The sequence below is a fragment of the Gorilla gorilla genome, chromosome 21 (assembly GCF_029281585.2).
Source record: "Gorilla gorilla gorilla isolate KB3781 chromosome 21, NHGRI_mGorGor1-v2.1_pri, whole genome shotgun sequence".
NCBI classification, from domain to species: Eukaryota; Metazoa; Chordata; class Mammalia; order Primates; family Hominidae; genus Gorilla; species Gorilla gorilla.
The window spans coordinates 45,114,692-45,137,120 of record NC_073245.2 but is presented as its reverse complement, the minus strand read 5'-3'; the positions used below and the strand labels follow the sequence as shown (position 1 = coordinate 45,137,120).

The following is a 22,429-nucleotide window of genomic DNA, read 5'->3' as shown; positions in this document are numbered from 1 at the left end:
AGCTAGAGGCAGAGCCTCCCAGGAGGCCTAGGGAGTAGTCACTACCTCTCCATCATAGGAGAGGAGTAGCCCCAGAGACCACCCAGGGTTCACCCTGCAGCCAAGTTAGGGCTCAGCACCACAGGCAAAGCAGCAGCCCAGTCCCGGCCCCAAAACAACAGCCCACAGGGCAGATGCCACCTTCCAGGTAGAGACAGCTCCCAGGCAGGAGCGACTCCTGACATTTGTAAAGCATTTGGCCTCATTCCAAGGGCAAATTTGATTTTCACATCAACTGTACTGGGACAGGCATCTTCCCATCCATGATACAAATCAAGAAAAAAGCGGGGTTCCAAGGGAGGGACAGAAAGGAAGCTCCCGGGTGCCCCACCCTGGCTACATGTGGTCCCCATGCAGGGTGCTGTCTCCTGCATCATCTGGACATCTCATACAATGCCCAAGAATACAACTGCCCTGCGCTAGGCATAGAGACACCAAAAGGAAAAGTCAAGGAGCTTCCCCAAGGTCACACAGGTTGCAAACAATGGGGGTTATGGGGTTTAGGACATGCTACCCCAAAATATGGCACCTTGGCATTTGAGACAACAGCAGAAGCAGCAGGAGGGCCACGCTTGCCTTCCCCTAGCCTTCTCCCTGAAGCAGGTCATAGAACACTGATTCCATAGGTGCCCACTCTATACCTATACCTGGGGGAAAGGAATGTCCTTTTTTTTTTTTTTTTTTTTTTTGAGATGGAGTCTCACTCTGTCGCCCAGGCTGGAGTACAGTGGTGCGATCTTGGCTCACTGCAACCTCCACCTCCCAGGTTCAAGTGATTCTCCTGCTTCAGCCTCCAGAGTAGCTGGGATTACAGGTACACACCACCACGCCTGGCTAATTTTTGTATTTTTAGAAGAGATGGGCTTTCACCATGTTGGCCAGGTTGGTCTGGAACTCCTGACCTCAGGTGAGCCACCCATGGCCTCCCAAAGTGCTGGGATTACAGGCATGAGCCACCAAACCTGGCCCCAATGTCCTTATTTCTGAAGACACAGGGACATAGAGAGGGATCTGGACAAACAGTTTACTGCCATCAGATGGTATTAGTCCAGTCGTCCTGCATGACCGTCCATTCTTCATCAAACTTCACATGAAACTACACAGGCGTCCCTATCTCTCTGGGTTTTTTTCTGAAGGCTCCCATGTCACATGAAACTTAAATGTGCATGCTTTTCTCTTGTTCAACTGCCTTTTGTTATCAGGGTCTCAGCCATAAACCTTACAATGGGTGAAGAAAAAATATTACTCCTCCCGCACAGGGGTCAGGATTCAGACCTAGGGTGGACATGGCAGGAGGTGGCAGGAAGCTCAGTAAGCAGCGATCCAGGAGAGGAGAGGCTCAATAGGGCTGGGTGAGGCTCAGAGGGCTGGAGAGGCCCAGACAGGAGTTCCAGGAAGGCCAGGGCCCTGCAGCCCTCACAGGCCTAAGAGCCGCAGATGCTCTGTGCCTATGCCCGTGCCTCTCATCCACAACATCCTGCCCCGCCAGCTCCTTCTACTACACTCTTCAAAACTCCATTCTGGCCAGGCACAGTAGCTCACTCCTGTAATCCCAGCACTTTGGGAGACCAAGGCGGCCGGATCACCTGAGGTCAGGAGTTCCAGACCAGCCTGGCCAACACGGTAAAACCTCGCCTCTACTAAAAATACAAAAATTAGCCAGGCATAGTGGTATGTGCCTGTAATCCCAGCTACTCAGGAGGCTGATGCAGGAGAATCACCTGGACCTGGGAGGCGGAGGTTGCAGTGAGCCAAGATTGTACCACTGCACTCCAGCCTGGGTGACAGAGAAAGACTCAGTACCCCCACCCCGCCACCGCCTTAAAAAAAAAAAAAAAAAAGCTCCATTCAGGTGTGGTGGCTCACACCTGCAATCCTAGCACTTTGGCAGGCAGAGGCAGGAGGATCCCTTGAGGCCAGGAGTTCAAGACCAGCCTGGGCAACACAGAAAGATCCCATCTGTACAAAAAAAATAAAAATTAGCTGGGCGTGGTGGTGCACCTGCAGTCCCAAATACTTGCAAGGCTGAGGTGGGAGGATTGCTAGAACCCAGGAGGTTGAGGCTGCAGTGAGCTGTGATCATGCCACTGCACTCCAGCCTGGGGGACAGAGCAAGAACCTGTCCACGAAAAAAACAAAAAGACTCTATTCAGGCCAGACACAGTGGCTCACGCCTGTAATCCCAGCACTTTGGCAGGTCGAGGCAGGAGGATCCCTTGAGGCCAGGAGTTCAAGACCAGCCTGGGCAACACAGCAAGATCCCATCTGTACAAAAAAATTAAAAATTAGCTGGGCATGGTGGTGCACCTGCAGTCCCAGCTACTTAGGAAAGTGAGGCAGGAGGATCACTTGAGCCTGGGAGTTTGAGGTTACAGTGAGCTCCAGCCTGGGTAACAGAACGACACCCTGCCTCAGAAAAAAAAAAAAACCAAAAAATCCACTCAAAGGCATCTGTAGTAGGGCACCCGACCCCCTGACACAGTATGCCCTCCACTGAAGTCACCCCTGACCCGGCTCCTCCACCACTCCCGGGGGGCCTAAGCCAGGTGCCTGAGCATCAACCTGGACAACATTGTGGCTCCCATTATCCAGCCTGGCCCCAAGTCCTCCTTGCCCACTTCCCTCCACTCCCATGGCCGCTGCTAGCCCAGGCCCCTGACTTTGCCGTATCAGCCTCCCAGCCGGTTCCTTCATCTCCAGCCTTGCTCCCCTTTAAATCATCTGTCCAGAGACACAAGGATTCCTCTAAAAATCAAAGCTTCAAAGAGAACAGATGGCAGTACACATATTTCATTTATTGCCAAACCAGATATTCCTCCCTCCACACGTATATGTGCTGCCGAAAAATGTTCTGGAAGAATGGTCACCAAAATGTTAGTAGAAATTATTTCAGGCCGATTCACGTATTGATCAACAAAGATTTCCTGGCTCCTACTCCTGCCAGGATTACCAGGGGTACAGACACGAGGCTTCTGCCATAGGGGGTTTTCCTTCTAGAGGGAAACAGCAGGAGGAAGTGGACACACAGAAAGGAGATGGACATTTACAAATCATGGCGAGTCCTGCAAGGGACGTAAGCACATGGCTTTGACGGAGGACAACAGAAGGAGGCTCACTTCTGCCAGCCTCTCTGAGGAGGGTCCAGGGCAGCGGAGACCTGAAGGGTGAGAAGGAGTCAGCCCCGGGGAGCCCAGGGGAGGGGTGAGGCTTCAGCCGGAGGGAGCAGCCTATGCAAGGCCGGTATGGTGGGCACCAGGTGGGCCAGGAGGAGAGGGCATGAGAGGACATGGGCGAGATGGGCAGGGCCCAATCCACAGCCCTGGCCAGGAGCCGCTGAAGGCTCCATACAGGGCCCTGGCTGGATCAGATTTGTTGATGGCCGTGGGTCAGGAAATGTGGCCTGAGGGGACACGGTGAGGCTGCTAAGAGGGCCAGGGCAAGCAGTTCAGGTGGGAGATGATGGTGGCTTTAACTAGGTGGTGGTGGCAGAAGTGAAGGAAGAGGGGACAGTCGGGGAGATGCCGGGGGTCAGTCCACACACTCAGCACCGGCTCCTGCCACCACACCCGCTCCGTCAGATTTGCTCCTGGCTCGAACCATCTGAGAACTCAGGTGAGGCTGGCTGCAGGGAAGCCAGACCCTCAGGCCCACACTGCCTTGGAGGCTGAGGCTGACTCCAGAGGCAGAGGTTGGGGTGCCAATGCTAGGCCCCACCCGCAGAGGATATGCCCTAAGATGGCATCGCCAAAACGGGAGACCAGCAAGTGGTCAATTGTGCCACCTGCCGGCCTGTACATTGCACTGCATGCAGACAAGAATGCATGGGGTGTGCCAACACTCCCAGCTAATTTTTAAATATTTTGTGTAGATGGGATCTTGCTGTGTTGCCCAGGCCGGTCTTGAACTCCTGGCCTCAAGGGATCCTCCTGCCTTGGCCTCCCTAAGTGCTAGGATTACAGAAGTGAGCCACCGTGTCTGACCTGAATGGAGTCTTTTGTTTTTTTTGAAGACAGGGTCTTGCTCTGTCACCCAGGCTGAAGGAAGGGAACATGTGTCTCTGTGTTTGTGTGTGTAAATATATTCTCTACCCTACCCCAAAAATACATCTCCAATCCCTCCATCCCACAACACAGCCCAGCTCCAGGCCACCATCCTATGCAGCCTCAACTATTGCAATGGCCTCCTCACTGGTGTGTTCACCACCACCCCTGCCCATGGACACTCCACCTGCAACATATAAGTCAGACCACACCAGTTCTCTGCTCAAAACCATCCCAGAACCGTGCTTATATCTAGTTCCAAATATTGTAAGAAGATACTCTGAGGTACTTAGAGAAATATTAACGTGGACTAGCTACTAGGTGATATGAAAGAATTATACTATTTTATCTATTTTTGTGTGTTTGAAACTTTTTATAATGAAAATATTAATTTAAAATTAATTAATTTAAAAAACAAGGCCAGGAGCGGTGGCTCACGCCTGTAATCCCAGCACTTTGGGAGGCCGAGGCGGGCGAATCATGAGGTCAAGAGATCAAGACCATCCTGGCCAACATGGTGAAACCCCGTCTCTACTAAAAATGCAAATATTAGCCGGGCATGATGGTGCGTGCCTGTAATCCCAGCTACTTGGGAGGCTGAGGCAGGAGAATCGCTTGAACCCGGGAGGTGGAGGTTGCAGTGAGCTGAGATTACACCACCGCACTCCAGCCTGAGCATTGCAGCAAGACTCTGTCTCAGTCAATCAATCAGTCAATCAATCAGTCAATCAATAACAAGAGCATACCACAGACAGCGGAGCTGTGCAAAGGCCCTGGGGCAGGAGCACGCCTAAGCCTGAAGGCCAGTGGAGCTGAGTGGGCAGGTGGAGGCAATGAGGTCAGGAAGGCAGCAGGCCCGGCCCACAGAGGCCCTCCTGGCCCTGGTGAGGTGACCCCCTGATATCCTCCTGCCATCAGGACTCAATAAAACAAGATCTGAATGAAACACATATCTTATACACCAAGCTTGTCCAACTCACGGCCCATGAGCCTCATACAACCCAGGACAGCTCTGAATGTGGCCCAACACAAATTCATAAACTTTCTTATAACATTATGAGATTTTTTTGTGATTTTTATTTAGCTCATCAGCTATTGTTAGTGTCAGTGTATTTTATGCGTGACTCAAGACAATTCTTCTTCTTCCAATGTGGCCCAGGGAAGCCAAAAGATTGGACACCCCAATATACACTAAGTGATACCACCACCAATGCAGACAGATAGCCTCAGCAAACAGCTCCAAGCAAACTTCTGCCACACGGCCCCATTCAAAGCACTGATCCCAAGACTGAAACTTCCCCTTCACGTCAGACATTCCCGGAAGCCCCTTTTTCCGGCCTGCAGGGAGCTCCAGGACTTGTCTAGAAATGTACACAGTGCACTGTTTGGTTAAAAAGGCACTGGACGGCCAGGCGCGGTGGCTCATGCCTGTAATCCCAGCACTTTGGGAGGCCGAGGTGGGCAGATCACGAGGTCAAGAGATCAAGACCATCCTGGCCAACATGGTGAAACCCCGTCTCTACTAAAAATACAAAAATTAAGCCGGGCATGGTGGCTCACGCCTGTAATCCCAGTACTTTCGGAGGCCGAGGTGGGTGGATCACAAGGTTGGGAGATCGAGACCATCCTGGACAACATGGTGAAACCCCGTCTCTACTAAAATACAAAAAAAAATTAACCGGGCATGGTGGCGCGCACCTGTAGTCCCAACTACCTGGGAGGCTGAGGCAGGGGAACTGCTTGAACCCGGGAGGCGGAGGTTGCAGTGAGCCGAGATTGTGCCACTGCACTCCAGCTTGGCAACACGGTGAGACTCCGTCACAAAAAAATAAAAAATAAAAATAATAAAAATGAAAAAACGAAAAATAAAAATACAAAAATTAGCTGAGCACGGGGGCACGCACCTGTAGTCCCAGCTACTAGGGAGGCTGAGGCAGGAGAGTCACTTGAACCTGGAAGGCGGAGGTTACAGTGAGCTGAGATTGCGCCACTGCACTCCAGCCTGGTGACACAGCAAGATTCCGTCTCAAAAACAAAACAAAACAAAAAAAGGCACTGGACATATAATGAGGCCCAAGATAAAACTCCAGCTCAAGTGTCTGCTCTAAGACAGTCACTTCCCCTCCCTAAGCTTCGGGTTTCCCATCTGTAAAATGAGGAGTTGGACGAATTAGCCTTATCATCTCAGGATTGAAATTTCCCCTGAAAAACAACCAGGACAGAAAGGGACAGACATGGGTCTAAATGGCCCTCCGTTTCTGCCCCAACCCCACCCAGTCTCTCCCCAACACAGGCCTTAAATCTCCTGCTGTTCCCTCAAAAAGACTCTCCTGGGGCTCAATCTTCAGCCTGTGCAGGAGCAAAATGTCAGAGCCCCAAAGGCTCAAGGTAAAGACTAGGGGCCGGAGGAAAACTGCAGGGGCAAGAGCAACCCAGCAGGAAGACTCCATGAGAGAACATACCTACCAGTCTATCTACAGTAAACTGCACAGTAGAAGCCACACAGTAAAAGAACAGAAGTGGGCCAGGCGCGGTGGCTCGCGCCTGCAATCCCAGCACTTTGGGAGGCCGAGGCGGGCTGATAACCTGAGATCAGGAGTTCGAGACCAGCCTGACCAACACGGAGAAACCCCGTCTCTACTAAAAATACAAAATTAGCCGAGCATGGTGGTGCATGCCTGTAATCCCAGCTACTCGGGAGGCTGAGGCAGGAGAATCACTTGAAACCAGGAGGCAGAGGTTGTGGCGAGCCGAGATCGCACCATTGCACTCCAGCCTGGGCAACAAGAGTGAAACTCTGTCACAAAAAGAAAAAAAGAAAAAAAAAAAAGAAGTGGTGGCTTTTGATAACTGGGTCAGGGAATGGCAATTGAATAAGGAGGGGGCCCCTCAGGACTCCAACCTTCTTTATAATGTTTTCATTTTTTACACGGACAATGCATTTAATACATACTTGTGTGATTAATTGGTTTTTCTTTTTTTTTTTTTGAGACGGAGTCTCGCTGTGTCCCCCAGGCTGGAGTGCAGTGGCGCAATCTCGGCTCACTGCAAGCTCCACCTCCTGGGTTCACACCATTCTCCTGCCTCAGCCTCCCAAGTAGCTGGGACTACAGGTGCCCACCACCACGCCCAGCTAATTATTATTGTTATTATTATTTTTGTATTTTTAGTAGAGGCGGGGTTTCGCCATGTTAGCCAGGATGGTCTTGATCTCCTGACCTCATGATCCACCTACCTCGGCCTCCCAGAGTGCTGGGATTACTGGCGTGAGCCACCGCGCCCGGTGATTAACTAGTTTTTCAAAAGAAAAGAAAAAACTTCACTCTAGGGTAGAGGAATCTAGACTGAAGGAAACAGATTGGAACCATCTGCAAAGAACCAATGCTGCCAGTTACTGAACACATACCACAGAGGATTCCCTCATGCAACCCTTCAGGAAGTGAAGTACGTGCTTTCACACCCTTTCACAGATGAGGGAACTGAGGGTCACAGAGGAGAAAGTAACTCACAGTCATCCCTTCATTCAGAAAACATTTCACTGACTGCCAATCACTCTGTGCTGGCTTCTATGCTGAGTTTTGCATATAGATTGGGAGATAAAAGAGGCTGCTGTGTTCTCACCGTGCTGCTGCTGGCGATGCTGGAAAAACTAAACCCCAGAGTCCATACACCAACCACCATCTGCCACTGTCAGCCCCCCATGGTCCACTCACCACCCCCCTCCCTTCCAGCCCCACCACCCTGGCCAGGAGAGAAGCACTTCTTACCTGGGTTTCTCAGAGGCTTTGGCTGGCAATATTGTCAGCACCAGAGAGGACTTCTCGATGGCCGAACAGGAGACTACCACGTTCATCTGGGGGATGAACTTGACCTGCTCACACCAGTTGGGATGGAGAGCCTGGGAAGACAGTAGCAATGGTGGGAGACTCCACCCAAGGACAACTTTCCAGGCCCAGCCCCCAGAACATGACCAGGTGCTGGGACTCGAGGCACCCAGAGATCACGGAGTCTAATGCCCTTCTCCTAGTGATCACAAAGTGATGTGGCCCCGCAATCCTAGCCCAGGTCCTATGACCAGCACTGGCCATCACTTGTCACTGAAAATGCTTAAAAGCACACAAGCCTACTTTCATTTGAAATCTTGTAAGTTAGAGGATGGGGAAGGTCAGGCCCATACTAATCATCTCCCACGAGGAGAGAAAGGATGAATTCAAGTCTGTCCAGGCCACAGTCTAGTTATCCACAGGGAGCCCCCTCTACAGATGGGCTGTGCTCCCAGCCCACTGCCACCCTCCATGTTTGTCATAGCGTGGAGTGCTCACGGAAGCACGGAGGGCATGAGAATGTGCATTTCACTGCAACTTGAGCCACAAAAGATGACACGCAGTCGAAGGGGCTGGTTGGGCTCTGAATTCTCTGGCGCCAACTCTGTGACCTAGACCAGTGCTTGGCCTCCCAATCTAGAGATTTTCCTCTCTGGGATGAGAATGGAAAAGGTGGGTTGGAGAGATTGGCTCATCAAATATTTCTTTGGTGCTTTCTACATGCAAGACCCTGAGCTGGGTTTTACACACACTGTCACCAAGCATCTGTCGCAATGAAGGCACCAAATCCAAGACACTGAGTGAGACCTGGAGGGAAAACCAAGCCCAAGATGAGCTTCCCACAGAAGACAGAAGAGCGGGTGCAGTGGCTCACACCTGTAAACCCAGCACTTTGGGAGGCCAAGGTAGGTAGACCAGCCTGGGCAACATAGTGAGGCCCCGTCTCAAAAAAAGAATAAAAAAATTAGCTGGGTGTGGTGCTTGTATTCCCAGCTACTCGGGGGCTTGAGGTGGGAGGATCACCTAAGCCCGGGAGGTCAAGGCTGCAGTGAGCCATGATCGCACCACTGCATGCCAGCCAGGGCAGCAGAGTAAGGCCCTGACTCAACCAAAAAAAAAAAAAAAAAAAAGTCAGTGCAGGCCTGTTGGACCACCCAGATCGCCCTGAGTGCGTCATTCATTCATTCATTTGTGCAGCAAATGTATTGGGAGCCCACCAAGCACAGGGTACTATTTTAGGCACTGGAGACAACCGAGAGCACGAAGCCCCTGCCCTTGAGGAGCTGTCGATCTCGTGAAGGTGACAGCATGAGCAATCAATGGTCGGACCACACAAAGCTGGGAGCTGGGAAACACTGCGGGTGAAGGGATGAAAGCAGAGGTGGGCACAGGGCTGTCCTAGGATGGCTGCTTGGGACCACAGGAAGTAGAAAGGGGGAATACAGGTACCTTCGGGGAGAGCCCCGCTGCCTGAAGGCGCAGCACATGCCGAGGCACAGAGGCGGGAAGCGGCTGAGCCCATTCAGGGAACAGCAGAGGAGCCTGCGCCTCTGCAGGAGAGCAGATGGGGAGAAGGAAGGTTGAAAACAAGCCCAGAGCTTGCAAGCAGGAGCCAGATCACCTCACGTCCTGATGGCCATGGTAAGGACTTGAGATTTTGTTCCAAATGTGATGAGAAGCTACCGGGGTGACTCAACTCTATTTCTAACTCATCATTCCTCTGGCCCTGAATGGAGACAGTGCTGCATGAAGAAAGGAAGTGGCGAACCCAGCTAGAGGCCACTGCAGCCATCCAGGAGCGAGGCGGTGTCGTCCAGGACCAGGGCTTAGCAATGGCGGTAGTGAGAGGGGCATGGCCACAGAGATGTGGTCTGCAGATAGAGCTGACGGGATCCAACAGCTGCCGCAACCTGTTTCCAGAGACCAAACCCCAAGGGCTATGACTGAACCCAGGGAGTAAATCCACTTTTTGCATTTATTTTGAGTGGTGTGTGTGTACAGATAATTACCATTGTAAGAGGCCAAGGAAAGAAACAACTCACCTTCAGCCGGTAGCTTCTATGCAAAGCAGATTTCTCATTTAAGAGTTTCTGCAAGGAAACTTTGATCCAGTGATCTGATAGGGGAAAAAACCAAGGTCCACATCAGCAGCTTTCCCCCTTTGCTCGGCAAGCAAAGCCTCAGAAGACGTCTTGAGTTGGCTTGCAACTCCTGTGCTTCTCAAAAGGCTTTTCCACCCAAACCCTCACTGGCACCTCATTGTGTCCTGGTGAGCTCAGCAGAGTGCCCCCACCCCAGGAAAAAGACTCAGGCAGATCACTGCTGCCTCCCAGAGTGCCCCTGCCAGTGCATGGCAGAACTAGAACCAGATTTCAGGGCACCTCATGCTTCCTAGGTGCTGCAATCTAAACAAGCTAATTCTTCATTAGGGAGCTCCATCTTTGCTGGAGTGGAGAAGGAATTGAGACTCTAGGCTCTTTTTATTCTGAAAAGTAATCACTTGGGAGTTTGCCATCATGCCTCAAACTACATGCACCCCTTGTCCAGAAAGCACAGGTTCCAAAAAGTAGAAGTTCCAGGCATGCATCATAAAATAAGCACGTCTGGGCCAGGCGCAGTGGCTCACACCTGTAATCCCAGCACTTTAGGAGGCTCAGGTGGGAAGGTCACTTGAGGCCAGGAGTTAAGAGACCAGCCTGGGCCAGGCACGGTGGCTCATGCCTGTAATCCCAGCACTTTGGGAGGGCGAGACGGGCAGATCACCTGGGGTCAGGAGTTCAAGACCAGCCTGGCCAGCATAGTGAAACCCTGTCTTTACAAAAATACAAAAATTAGCCGGGCATGGTGGTGTGTGCCTGTAATCACAGCTACTCAGGAGGCTGAGGCGGGAGAATCACTTGAACCCGAAAGGCAGAGGTGGCAGTGAGCCAAGATCGCACCATTGCACTCCAGCCTGGGCAACAGAGCAAGACTCTGCCTCAAAAAAAAAAAAAAAAGAAAGAAAGAAAAAAGATACCAGCCTGGACAACACAGTGAGAACCCATCTCTACAAAAAAAAAATCAAAAAAATAAAAAATTAGCCAGAAGTGGTGGTGGCGTGCCTGTGGTCCCAGCTACTCGGGAGGCTAAGGTGGGAGGATCACTTGAGCCCAAGAGATTAAAGCTGTAGTGAGCCATGATCATACCACTACACTCCAGCCTGAGCAACAGAGTATGACCTTGTCTCAAAATGTAAAAAAAAAAAAAAAAAAAAAAAAATCTTAAATAAAATAAAACAAGCCTGTCTGGAGGAATTCAGACAAGCCAGGTGCAGCCCTCATGGGGCTTAGCGTCTCCCGGCTGCCGAAACCATTCAAGGCCAGCAGTTGATGGATCTTCAGGGAAAGCAAAGCCAGTCTGACACAGACGAGTAGAGCCAGCACCGTCAGGGACAAACATGGGTCCTCCGTCAGAGCAGTTTAAGGAGGCGGGTCACAAATGCTGGGGCAGTCTAGGCTCAAGTTCCCTCCCAGGGATGGAGGAGGGAAGAGACAGCAAGGATGGATCTGGCGGCTCATGCCAAACATTGTACTGCTGCAAAGTCACCAGCCCCATCTTGCAAGGGCAGGAGGAAGCTTGCAAAGTAAGTCCCAGGGAGGGGTGGAAAGTTGCCCAAGACTGCCAGAGTGGGGCTGGTCGTGCACGGGCACAGGCAGGAGTCAGCTTTATGATGCGCTGTGGTTTAATCATCAGTTTACCTGCCTGTCTCTCCTACTAGGCTGTGAGGGAGGGCAGGGAAGAAGTCATAGCATAGTCACTGTGCACTTACTAGGTGCCTAACGTTCCGCGTTTCTTATACCAAAGCTATCAGGGAAGCAGGGCCATCCCTATTTGAATAAGGGAACTGAGGCACAGAAAGGTTAAGCAACTGGCTCCAGGTCACACAGAGCTGGGGTGCATACCTGGGTCTGTCCATCTCCTCCCAAGTCCATACACTGGGCCCACCTCATCTTCATGTTTGTCCCTAGCCTTCAATCACTTGTTGGCATGGAAGGACTCCTGCCCAAACAGTGTCATCTGCCTCTCTCGATATCCCATTCACCATGTGGCTCAAAGACCACCACAACCTCCCATGCCAGTTCCCAGGGTGGCGCAGAGTGACTAGGCTCAAGCAGCTGAGTGGGCGGCTCAGGGCAGGGCAGGCACCCGAGGCCAATGAGGCAAGCAGGGTGCCAGCCCACTGCTGTGTCCAGGACAGGATCTGTCCCTGCTCTGCCAGCAGGGGACGCTGCCCCAACGAGCCTGCCAGGGGCCTGTTACCAAGGCCTGGGAACCCCTGGAGTGTCCTGCTTAGTAACTCTGGCTGGAAGAGGGGGTCGGTGGCCCTGCATGGGGCCCCTGGTGGCCGTGAGGCAACCTGGAGAGCCAGCACTGTGCGTGAAGGCTGGATTCTAGAGAGGCTCCAGTTCAGATGAGTTCCCTAGGCAGCCCTGAGCCGTATCCTCTGGGGATCTAGCGACCTGGGCAGAACAGCTCCAATGACTTCCTCCTGCTATTAATCAGTGTGGGATGCAGCCCAGCAAAAGGCTAAAAGCACAGACTCCAGGGCAGGCAGCCGGACTTCAGATCTTAGCCCCCACTCACCAGGTAGGGGCGTGTACAGGTGACCTTACCCTTTCTGCCTCTTATTATGGGCTGCAGCAGCGGCTCCTCCCTCCTGACAGTAGGGGCAGATTATGCGAGGTGATGCATGCAAAGCGCTCAGCAAGGGGTGCTCCAGACTCAGCTGTGCCCACTCACCCACACCAGCCAGGCCATGCCCAGGCTCCACAGAGCCCACATCCAGGACAGCCCCTGCCCACCCAAAGGCAGCACTAGAGCCAAGGAGAGCACATGCCTCCTCGCCACCATCCGAGGAAGTTAGCATCAGTGCTCTCACCCAGGATCAGAATGGATGAAGGACTTCCCCAGGGTCCCACCACTGGCATCATGCTGGGGTGAGAAGCATCCTGCACCCCCCGACCGCACCCGCACAGCCTCCCATCCTCAGAGAGGCCACCCCTCTCCCCAGCCCTTGTGGTCTTCTGCTGCCCCCCATCGCCTCTCCCTCTGTGCTGAGCTGAGCGGCATGCACCCTGCGCTTAGAAGCAGACGCCTTCCCAGAGACTCCAGAGCAGAGGCAGGGAGTGCGGGGCTTGGGGACCAGGATGAGCTCAGCACCCACATCTAGGCCATGCCCAGGCCTCTGCCCCCTTCCCCAGCATCTTAGCTACCCCACTTGGAGGCCCTGGGGAGGATACGCGGGTTGAACAGCCCACTGGTCATGTTTTCGGAGGTGAAGACAATGACATTGCCTTTGGCGTCCCCATAGCAGAACACACCTCTGTGATAGTCAGACCTGCAGAAAGATGGAGACAGAAGAGGCTGTGTGGGCTGAGTGCGGTGGCTCACACCTGTAATACCAGCACTCTGGGAGGCCAAGGTAGGTTAATCACCTGAGGTCAGGAGCTCGAGACCAGCCTGGCCAACATGGTGAAACCTCATCTCTACTAAAAATACAGAAATTAGCCAAGCGTGGTGGCGGGCACCTGTAATCCCCGCTACTCAGGAGGCTGAGGCAGGAGAATCACTTGAACCCGGGAGGTGGAGGCTGCAGTGAGCTAAGATGGTGCCACTGCACTCCAGCCTGGGACACAGAGTGAGACTCTGAGTCATAAAAAAAAGAAAAAAAAAAAAAAAGAGGCTGTGGAGCCTCCACTCCCCCCCTGGCCCCCCAACAGCTTCCCTCTTCCTTGGAAGCAAGGGCAGTTCCAACAACACTTTCCGGCCTTGCCCAGACACCTAAGGAGCCAACAAACACGGGCCCAGCAGACCAGGTCCAGCCCATCACTGAACCAGAATTCAACTTTTTTCTCAAGCAAAATAAATGAATCCCTAGTCCTCCAGCTGCCCTTTGTTAAGTCACCTCTCGCAATAGACTGTGATGTCCCCAGAGTCCTCAGCCACAGCCAGACAAGCCTCTGCTGGGATTTGGGGGCTCTCTTCGGTGGGGGAGTGACAATGACTCCAAGCTCTGAGTGACCATGAGAGGTGACCCTGAGAGAGAAGCAGCCTGGTGGGGAGGAAGACACAGGGGCCTTAGAGCCAGTGGGGAGATATTTCCAGATCTTTTCAAGGAGGCTTTCTGGGGGCCCCAACCCTAGTCAGTGATGCGGCTGCTGCAGGAGGCCTGGGCCTCCTGGTTCATGTGAGGAACACCCAGTGGAGACTCACCAGTAGTCCATGACCAGAGCACAGCTGTCCAGATCAACAAAGGTGAAGGCCCGGACACATTTGTGGTCACTAATATCAAAGAAATCTGGGGGAAAGACAGAAGGCCACATAGAGCCCACAGCCATGCCTGGGAGGTCTTCAGTCACGGTGAGCAGCCTCATTGCTATCCCAAGGAATCTCTGGCCCCTTCAGCCCTTTTTCCCCCATGGCAACCACAGACAGCTGTTCACAGAGTAAACCCACCCACCGGGAACCCCACTGAAAATCCCCAAAGGCTTCCAACTGCAGCTGGAATAAAATCCCAGGCCGGGTGCAGTGGCTCATGCCCATGATCCCAGCACTTAGGGAGGCTAAGGCAAGAGGACTGCTTGAGCCCAGGAGTTTGAGACTGCAGTGAGCAGTGATTGTACCACTGCACTACAGCCTGGGTGACAGAGCAAGACCCTGTCTCAATTAAAAAAAAAAAAAAAATCTGACTCCTTCCAACAGATCCAGCCTCATTTCCAGCCTCTGATGAGCAACAGCCTCACCGTCATGCTGTCTCCCGCATCTGAACGGCAGCCTCTCGCCCTCCTCTGCCTCTCTACGTGGCCAGCCACCCCAGAGGGCTGTAGGTCACAAAAGGAGCACTGGCTGGACTGGGCTGGGGCCACAAAGGCCGGGGATCACACTGTTGCCACTTCCACCTCTGCTTTTGGCCTTGTCTGAGTGCCTCTGAGCAGATGATAGCTGCTCCATCAGGACAGCAGTGATGACATAATTATCTCTGAAATGGGGTTCTAGGCTGGCTGCAATGGCTAACACCTGTAATCCCAGCACTGTGGGAGGCTGAGGCAGGTGGATCACCTGAGGTCAGGAGATGGAGACTAGCCTGGCCAACATGATGAAACTCCATCTCTACTAAAAATACAAAAATTTGCCGGGTGTGGTAGCGCGCACCTGTAATCCCAGACACCTGATGAGCCAACAAACACAGGCCCAGCAGACCAGGTCCAGCCCATCATCGAACCAGAATTCAATATTTTTTTTTCAACCAAAATAAATGAATCCCTAGTTCAGCTACTCAGGAGGCTGAGGCAGGAGAATCTCTTGAACCCGGGAGGCAGAGGTTGCAGTGAGCCGAGATTGTGCCACTGCACTCCAGCCTGGGTGACAGAGTGAGACTGTCTCAAAAAAATAAAAAATAAATGGGGTTTTAACACCAAATTCTCAGGGCTGTCTGAGGATAAAGGGTGAGAAAGCCTGGGACAGCACTGGGTCCCCAGGAAACAGATGTTGCAGTGGAAAGCCCAGGCGGGTCACAGATAGATTGCTCTAGCCCTTGCTGACGGCTGACCACTTTCTCTGTATCACACAATTTAGCCTCATAATGATGTCAGTGTTGATTAACTGCCCACTGTGTGCCAGGCACTATGCCAGCAGCTTCACACACCTAACTACTAAGCGACACTCACCCTGGAGTCATGTATCATTGGCCCCATTTTACCTCTGGGTAAAGTGAGGCACTGGGAGGTAAAGTAATTGCTCATAGGCAGGCATCTACAGAGCAGTGAGACCAGGCTCTGAACCCAGGTCCTTTTTATTCCAGTCCCTGCTTGTTCCAGAACAGCCACTCTCTCTCCTCCCATTCAGCCTCACATTGCCAGCTGTCATTTCATGTACTAATTCCCTTTCCCTGACCATCTTACAGGTCTGCTCAGTCAGAGGCCTCATTCATCATCCATCCATTCAATAGTCATCGAGCATCCAGAAGGTACCAGGCACTGAGACACTGAGTTGAGCAGAACAGATGCAGTCCCTGACCTCATGGAGGTTCCAGTCTGGAGGAGGAGACATGTGCTAAACAGAAGCACACTAATACATGTGAGATGACACTGAAAGGGGGACCTTGAAGGGAAGAGGTACGATCTCATGGGGTCTTTGTAACAGAGGATCTTGGACTAGAGGGTCAGGGAGGGCTTCCTGGAGGAAGTAACTTCTGAGATGAGAGCCAAAGGAAAAGCAGAGGCTGTTGGGGCAGAGAGAGGGGCAGGAGGGATGGCAGAGCACAGAGACCGAGGCCACAGCACCTACCAGAGGAGACCACAGTGGCCTCAGCACCACAGGGAGGGGATAGGTGGAGACTACTGGAGGCAGCAGGGCTCAGACCTCTGAAGGCCTCACAGACCACACTGAGGATCCCACCTCCATCCTAAGAACACCGGGGTAGGGTGAAGGCTTTCTGCAGAGGGCACTGTAAATGCACATCCTGCCTTTGGGAGCATCAGGGAAGCGCGGCTTGCAGGAGAGGCTTTTTTTTTTTTTTTTTTAAAGACTGAGTCTCTCTCTGTCGCCCATGCTGGAGTGCAATGGCGCGATCTCGGCTTACTGCAACCTCCACCTCCAGGTTCAAGCGATTCTCCTGCCTCAGCCTCCTGAGTAGCTGGGATTACAGGCGTGTGCCACCACTCCCAGGTAACTTTTGTATCTTTAGTAGAGGCGGGGTTTCACCATGTTGGCCAGGCTGGTCTTGAACTCCTGACCTCAGGTGATCCGCCTGCCTCGGCCTCCTGAAGTGCTGGTATTACAGGAGTGAGCCTGTAATACCCGGCCAGGAGAGGCTATTTAAGTGAGAGTGAAGGGGGCCTGGACTAGGAGTGGCAAGAGGCAGGAGGTAGAATCAGGACTGGAGATGGACCAGTATGGCCTCTGGCTTGTAAATTTGGGTCTGTTCAACATCACTGTATTCATTCGAGCATTCACTGACCACCCCCTGCCTACTTGGCACTAAGGCCTCTCCACCTGGCAATCCTCCCAGGGGGCTCTGATCCATGTTCACAGTTGCTCAGCCAACAGACTTCTCCCAGGCACAAATGCATGGCTACCAGTGGCTGAGAGCAGAGCTGGGGAGCTCCCAGGGACTCACCTATCTTTTGCCTGGTAGACGCAACTGCAACGAGGTTCATATTGTGCAGACATACCATGTCAATGACCCACATCGGCTGGCTGTAGAGCTGCTGGGTCTGGTTAAGCTGGCCAGAGGAAGAGCAGAGGAGATGGGCTGGGACGCATACTCAGGCCAGTGCAGCTCCCCATGAACCTCTCCTGCCACGCAAGGCCCGGAGCCACCACAGACCTGGCATGGAGCCTAGCACTACCACTAAGACTAGTGATGGGGGCCTTGGATAAACTCCCTAGCCTCCCTGGGTCTCAGTTTCCACATTTGTAAAATGGGCTTAAAGAACACCTTCTTTAAAACCCCTTTCTGGAGCAGTCTCACAGTTCTATCAAAGTCTTGCCGCAGTGAGCCGTGAACATACCACTGCACTCAAGCCTGGGCAAGAGTGAGACCCTGTCCGCCCCCTGCCCCCCCCACCAAAAAACCAACCAAACTCTTGAATATGCATAGCTCATGATCCAGGAATCTGTTTCCAAGACACTTCTATGGGTGTGTTTGCACCTACTCAAAGGGGACGCTGCAGCTGCTATTAGAGCAACAGGCCAGAAGCCACCTGGAAAGCACAGCTGATTATCAACCCACACCATGGACACCACCCAGACATCAAGAACAAAGGAACTGTGCCCATGCCAATAAAGAGCTGCCAAGAGACATGATTAAGTGACAAACCAAGGTAAAAAGCAACATTATAATATGCTTCCATTATCGCATTTAAAAAGAAAAGGGCACAGTGGCTCACGCCTGTAATCTCAGCACTTTCAGAGGCCAAGGCGGGAGGATCACTTGAGCCCAGGAGCTCGAGACCAGCCTGGGCAACATAGGGAGACCCCATCTCTACCAAATTAACAAAAAAGGCCGGGCACAGTGGCTCACACCTGTAATCCCAGCACTTTGGGAGGCCAAGGTGGGCAGATCACTAGGTCAGGAGTTCGAGACCAGCCTGGCCAATGTTGAAACCCCGTCTGTACTAAAAATACAAAAGTTAGCTGGGCGTGGTGATGCTCACCTGTAATTCCAGCTACTCGGGAGGCTGAGGCAGAAGAATCACCTGAACCCGGGAGGCAGAGGCTGCAGTGAGCTGAGATCACACCACTGCACTCCAGCCCGGGTGACAGAGCAAGACTCCATCTCAAAAAAGAAAAAATTAGCTGGACATGGTGGTGCATGCCTGTAGTCCCAGCTACTTGGGAGGCTGAGGTGGGAAGATCCCTTGACCCCAGGAGGTTGAGGCTGCAGTGAGCCGTGATTGCACCACTGCACTCCAGCCTGGGTGACAGAGCAAGACCCAGTCTCAAAAAAAAAAAAAAAGAAAAGGGGGATATGTAGAGAGGATAGCCATGGAAGAGCACCCCAAAACTGGTCATAGCATTTGCCTGCAGGGAGAGGAAGTAGAAACTGAGGGAAGGAAGACTGACTTCCCCTGTCTGCCCCTCCATAGGTCTGAATCCTGTTTTCCATCTGCAGATGTCACCTGGTCAAAGTGGCTTATTAACCGAGAATTTGTTCTGCAAAGTTGCGAGGAATGAATGGAATAATGAAAGTTGAAGCATTGAGGGTGGTGCCCAGCACTCAGTAGGAGCTCAGCACTGGTGCATCCTGCACTCGTGTAGCATGTGCACAGAGAGAATGTGAGCTGGCACTCCAGGCAGGGAAAGCCACGAGCAGAGCCAGGTCAGCAGAAATGAGCTGCTGTGTCCTGGGGAAGAGGGAGGCCAGCCCACTCGGCTTAGAGTTGGAGAGGAACCAGAGATGAGGTAGGTGTGGCCACCTGAGGAATCCGTATTTTACTCTCTTTTTATTGAGACGGAGTCTCACTCTGTCGCCCAGGCTAGAGCACAGTGGTGCGATCTCGGCTCACTGGAACCTCTGCCTCCCGGGTTCCAGTGATTCTCGTGCCTCAGCCTCCCAAGTAGCTGGGATTACAGGTGTGCACCACTATGCCTGGCTAATTTTTGTATTTTCAGTAGAGACGGGGTTTCACCATGGTGGCCAGTCTGGTCTCAAACTCCTGACCTCAAGTGATCCGCCTGCCTCAGCCTCCCGAAGTGCTGGGATTACAGGCGTGAGCCTCCGCGCCTGGCGCTGTATTTTACTCTGAATGACACCACAGGCTCTGAACTGAAGAAAGCAGAAAGAAGTACGATCTGAAAAGCTGGGAGGAAGGAGCAGGGAGGAGCGTAAACCAATTCCTCTAGATGGATAATCAGAAGGGATAGGGAAGGCAGGGGTAGAGAGGAGCCTGTTCCATCAGAACTCAGAGAGCACCAAGAGCACAGAGGACTGTGCTCTCGGGCTCCCCAGGTGGTTCCGGCGGTGAAGACAATGGACCAGAACCCTCCTAAGCCCCTCTCTCCTGCCCAGGGCTGGAGTCTAACCCACACACACCAGTAGCTTGGTAACTCCCAACCCCTGCACTGTTCAGAGAAACCAAGAGCCCTAGGGAGTTTCAGTGACCTGCACCCAAGATCACATAGCTCTTGAGTGGAACTCAGGCCCCGCCTCAAACTTGAGGTCTCTCCATCTGCATGACAGTGGGTGTGTGGTCCTGAGAGGCCTACTCCTGCCAAAGCGGCCCCTCCAGGAAGAATCCAGGTCTGCTGGGCCTTCCCAGAGAGCCTTCCTCTGTCCCCTTCAGCCTTTGGAGGTGCTTTGGTGACCATGTAGCAGCCACAAGCAGGAGCTCTGTCTGCAACACACCCTGCCCCAGTCCACACACAGAAAGGTAAGGTGGAGGGCTATGGAAGCCACAGCCTCAGGATGGTGATTGTGACTCCCCCTTGGTGCACCAAGGAGAGCCATGGGACCCCACAGACCCTAGTTCCACCCAGGCCTCTTCTTCCCCAAAGGATGAGCCCTGATGCAACTGTGAATCACTCTGCAGTTACACAGCCTCAGAAACCCCTTCATCTGGGGGCTGTGTTCTCAATCAACCTTTCTGTAGAGCCCTGGAGAGCAGTGCTTTCCTTGTCTGCTGGAGGATTCTGGACGGCCCTGGCGACCAAGTACACAGTGGGTTCTCCTGAGCGTCTTCTCACTTACTACTCTCAGCCAGGAGCTGGCAGCACAAAGACAATATATCCAGCAGGGACTTGCTGCGTGCCCTGCCCTGCCCCAAGCACTACACATGTATTATGTCATCATATGTTCCCAAAAGGACTGTAAAGAAGCACTGTAACTAGCCCCATTTGACAGATGGGAAAACTGAGGCACAGGGAGTATATAGTACCTTGTCCAGGTCACAGAGCTTGCAGGTGGTACAGTTAGGACTCTGACCCTGGGATCTGGGCTCCAGAGCCCATGCTCATAACCACTATGATTTCCTGCCTGGACTAGGCAAAAGGCCTGAATCGGTAGGACGTGGGGACAGCGTGGGAGTGGCTGACCCCTAGCACAGGAGTCTTGGGGATGACGATGCCATTCACTGAGATGGGGACGCAAGAGAAGGAAACCTGGTGGGCAGGGACAGCTAAAGGGACACCTGTTTGGGCTAATGGATTTGAGGGGTCTGTGAGACGCCCGCATGGAATGGACATCCAGGTGGAATCCCGCTTAGCAGAAGGGAAATGTGTGACTCCCACAGTGAAGCCAAGTCAGGACCCAGGTGCTGTGACTGCAAGTCCAGGCTGCTTAGACCATGAATCTGCCTGGCTCCAGGTCACCTTCACCATCGGGGTGCTAAGGCAGAGGCTCTCCAATGACCCATGTGTGCACCATGTGTACGGGCCCCACTCACCCTAAAGGAGCTCATCAGCGAGAAGGACTCAGACCAGAACTGCAGGATCCCGTCTTTGGTGACAGTCAGGAAACACCCGATCTTCTTGAACCGGTGGATTAAAAACACCACCTTCACCACCTCACAGCCATGGTTCCTGTGGGAGGCGATGAAAGAGAGAAGAGCCCAAGCAAAAACAGCTCAGGGAGGGGGCACCTGCGGCAGAACAGCCAGCCACCGAGGAGGAGGGACAAAAGCCGGCGGAGCGTCACGCACACGCATGCACACGCACGCACATGCGCACGCCAGAAACCCATAGCTGGCTCCTCCAAGCGGGTTTCTACTGGATCATCAACAGTGGCCAAAAGAAAAAGGGCCCCACGTAGAAGCTGATATGAGGCGGGGCACCAGAAGTGAGAAGCAGCAGGCTTATCCTGCGAAGTAGCCAGCCAGCCTCCTCGCGACGTGATGGGACAGAGGAGACAGAACGGAGTTTGTTCGCAAAGCTTCTATCATAGGAAAAACTGCCCAGAGAGGGTGAGCAGAGTGGAGCCTGAGGCTGAAAACTGAGAAACAGCACTTTCTAGCAACTGCTCCAGTGCTCTGGGGTAGAGGGGGGAACAGAACCGAAGGATGAAATCAAAGTGGACAAGGAGCAGTGGGGAATTAGGGTCCCACACACCAAACCTACAGCCAACAGCTCCGGGGGCAGGCCTGGCCTCGCAGGAGGCCGCCCTTGAGCATTCATACACGCTTTGATGCTCCCCTCTGGGGGTTGCTTCCCTGCACCCAAGTGGGCTAAGCCAGCTATCTGGCCATCGAGAGTCCCTGCCACTCCAGCTTCCCAACATGGCATGGCACACACTCTCCTACTTGATCTGCCCAATCTTTGAGCCCTGGCAGAGCAGGTGATATTACCTCATCCTACAGGGGCCCAGGGAATAATCATTTGCCTGGAGTTATGTCCTATTTACCAGCAGGGCTGGAACTAGAACCTAGGCACTATGACCCCTCCTCCAGGGCCCTTTCCAAATCCGGTGGGCCTGGTATGACCCTGGGCTTAAGGATAACCCACGCCACTGTGAAAATTCAACTGCCATTACCATCTCTGCAGAAGAGCAAGGGAAACGTGTCTGGACACGGTTCTCCTCTCTCCTATCCTCAGCCCATGGCTCTGGGTAGATTGTGATGAATATTCTCAGTTGCCCTCTCGTCTCTTCCAACCCTGCCACTTCTGTCAGGGCCAAAGACTGTGCAGAATGGGATGATAGGTGACAGCTAGGAAAAGGGAAGACAGCCCTAAGGACATGCCATCTCAGGGAGGACTTGGTTTCCTCACCTGCATGATGACAGCACCTGCACCTCCTAGGGCTGTGATGGGATCAGATGAGAGGCTGCATTTGGTGCACCCGGCCCAGGCTCAGTAAAGGTAAGCCAATGTTTTAAGTTACTCTTTCATGAAGGTAATTAAATATTACTCATTTATTTTCCCCACCAAGTTGGAAATGTTCTCCGGGTTTGTAGGTTGAACAAATAAATAGGAGAATATAGGAACAAGCCTCTTGACATTCTGTTTCAGGACCTTTAAACACCCTTGAGATCTAAATGGCCCAAAGAAATAGAA

The 22,429-nt window shown here is 52.8% G+C and overlaps 1 protein-coding gene across 1 annotated transcript in view; it reads right to left on the bottom strand.

The window, feature by feature from the left end:
• Positions 1–22,429, bottom strand: part of EFCAB8 (EF-hand calcium binding domain 8) — a 103,317-nt gene that overhangs the window by 55,599 nt on the left and 25,289 nt on the right. Inside the window, 6 exon segments of the mRNA XM_019016849.4 lie at positions 7,847–7,977; positions 9,946–10,019; positions 13,156–13,280; positions 14,156–14,240; positions 17,061–17,166; positions 20,827–20,962. Coding sequence (XP_018872394.4) covers positions 7,847–7,977; positions 9,946–10,019; positions 13,156–13,280; positions 14,156–14,240; positions 17,061–17,166; positions 20,827–20,962 — 657 coding nt within the window.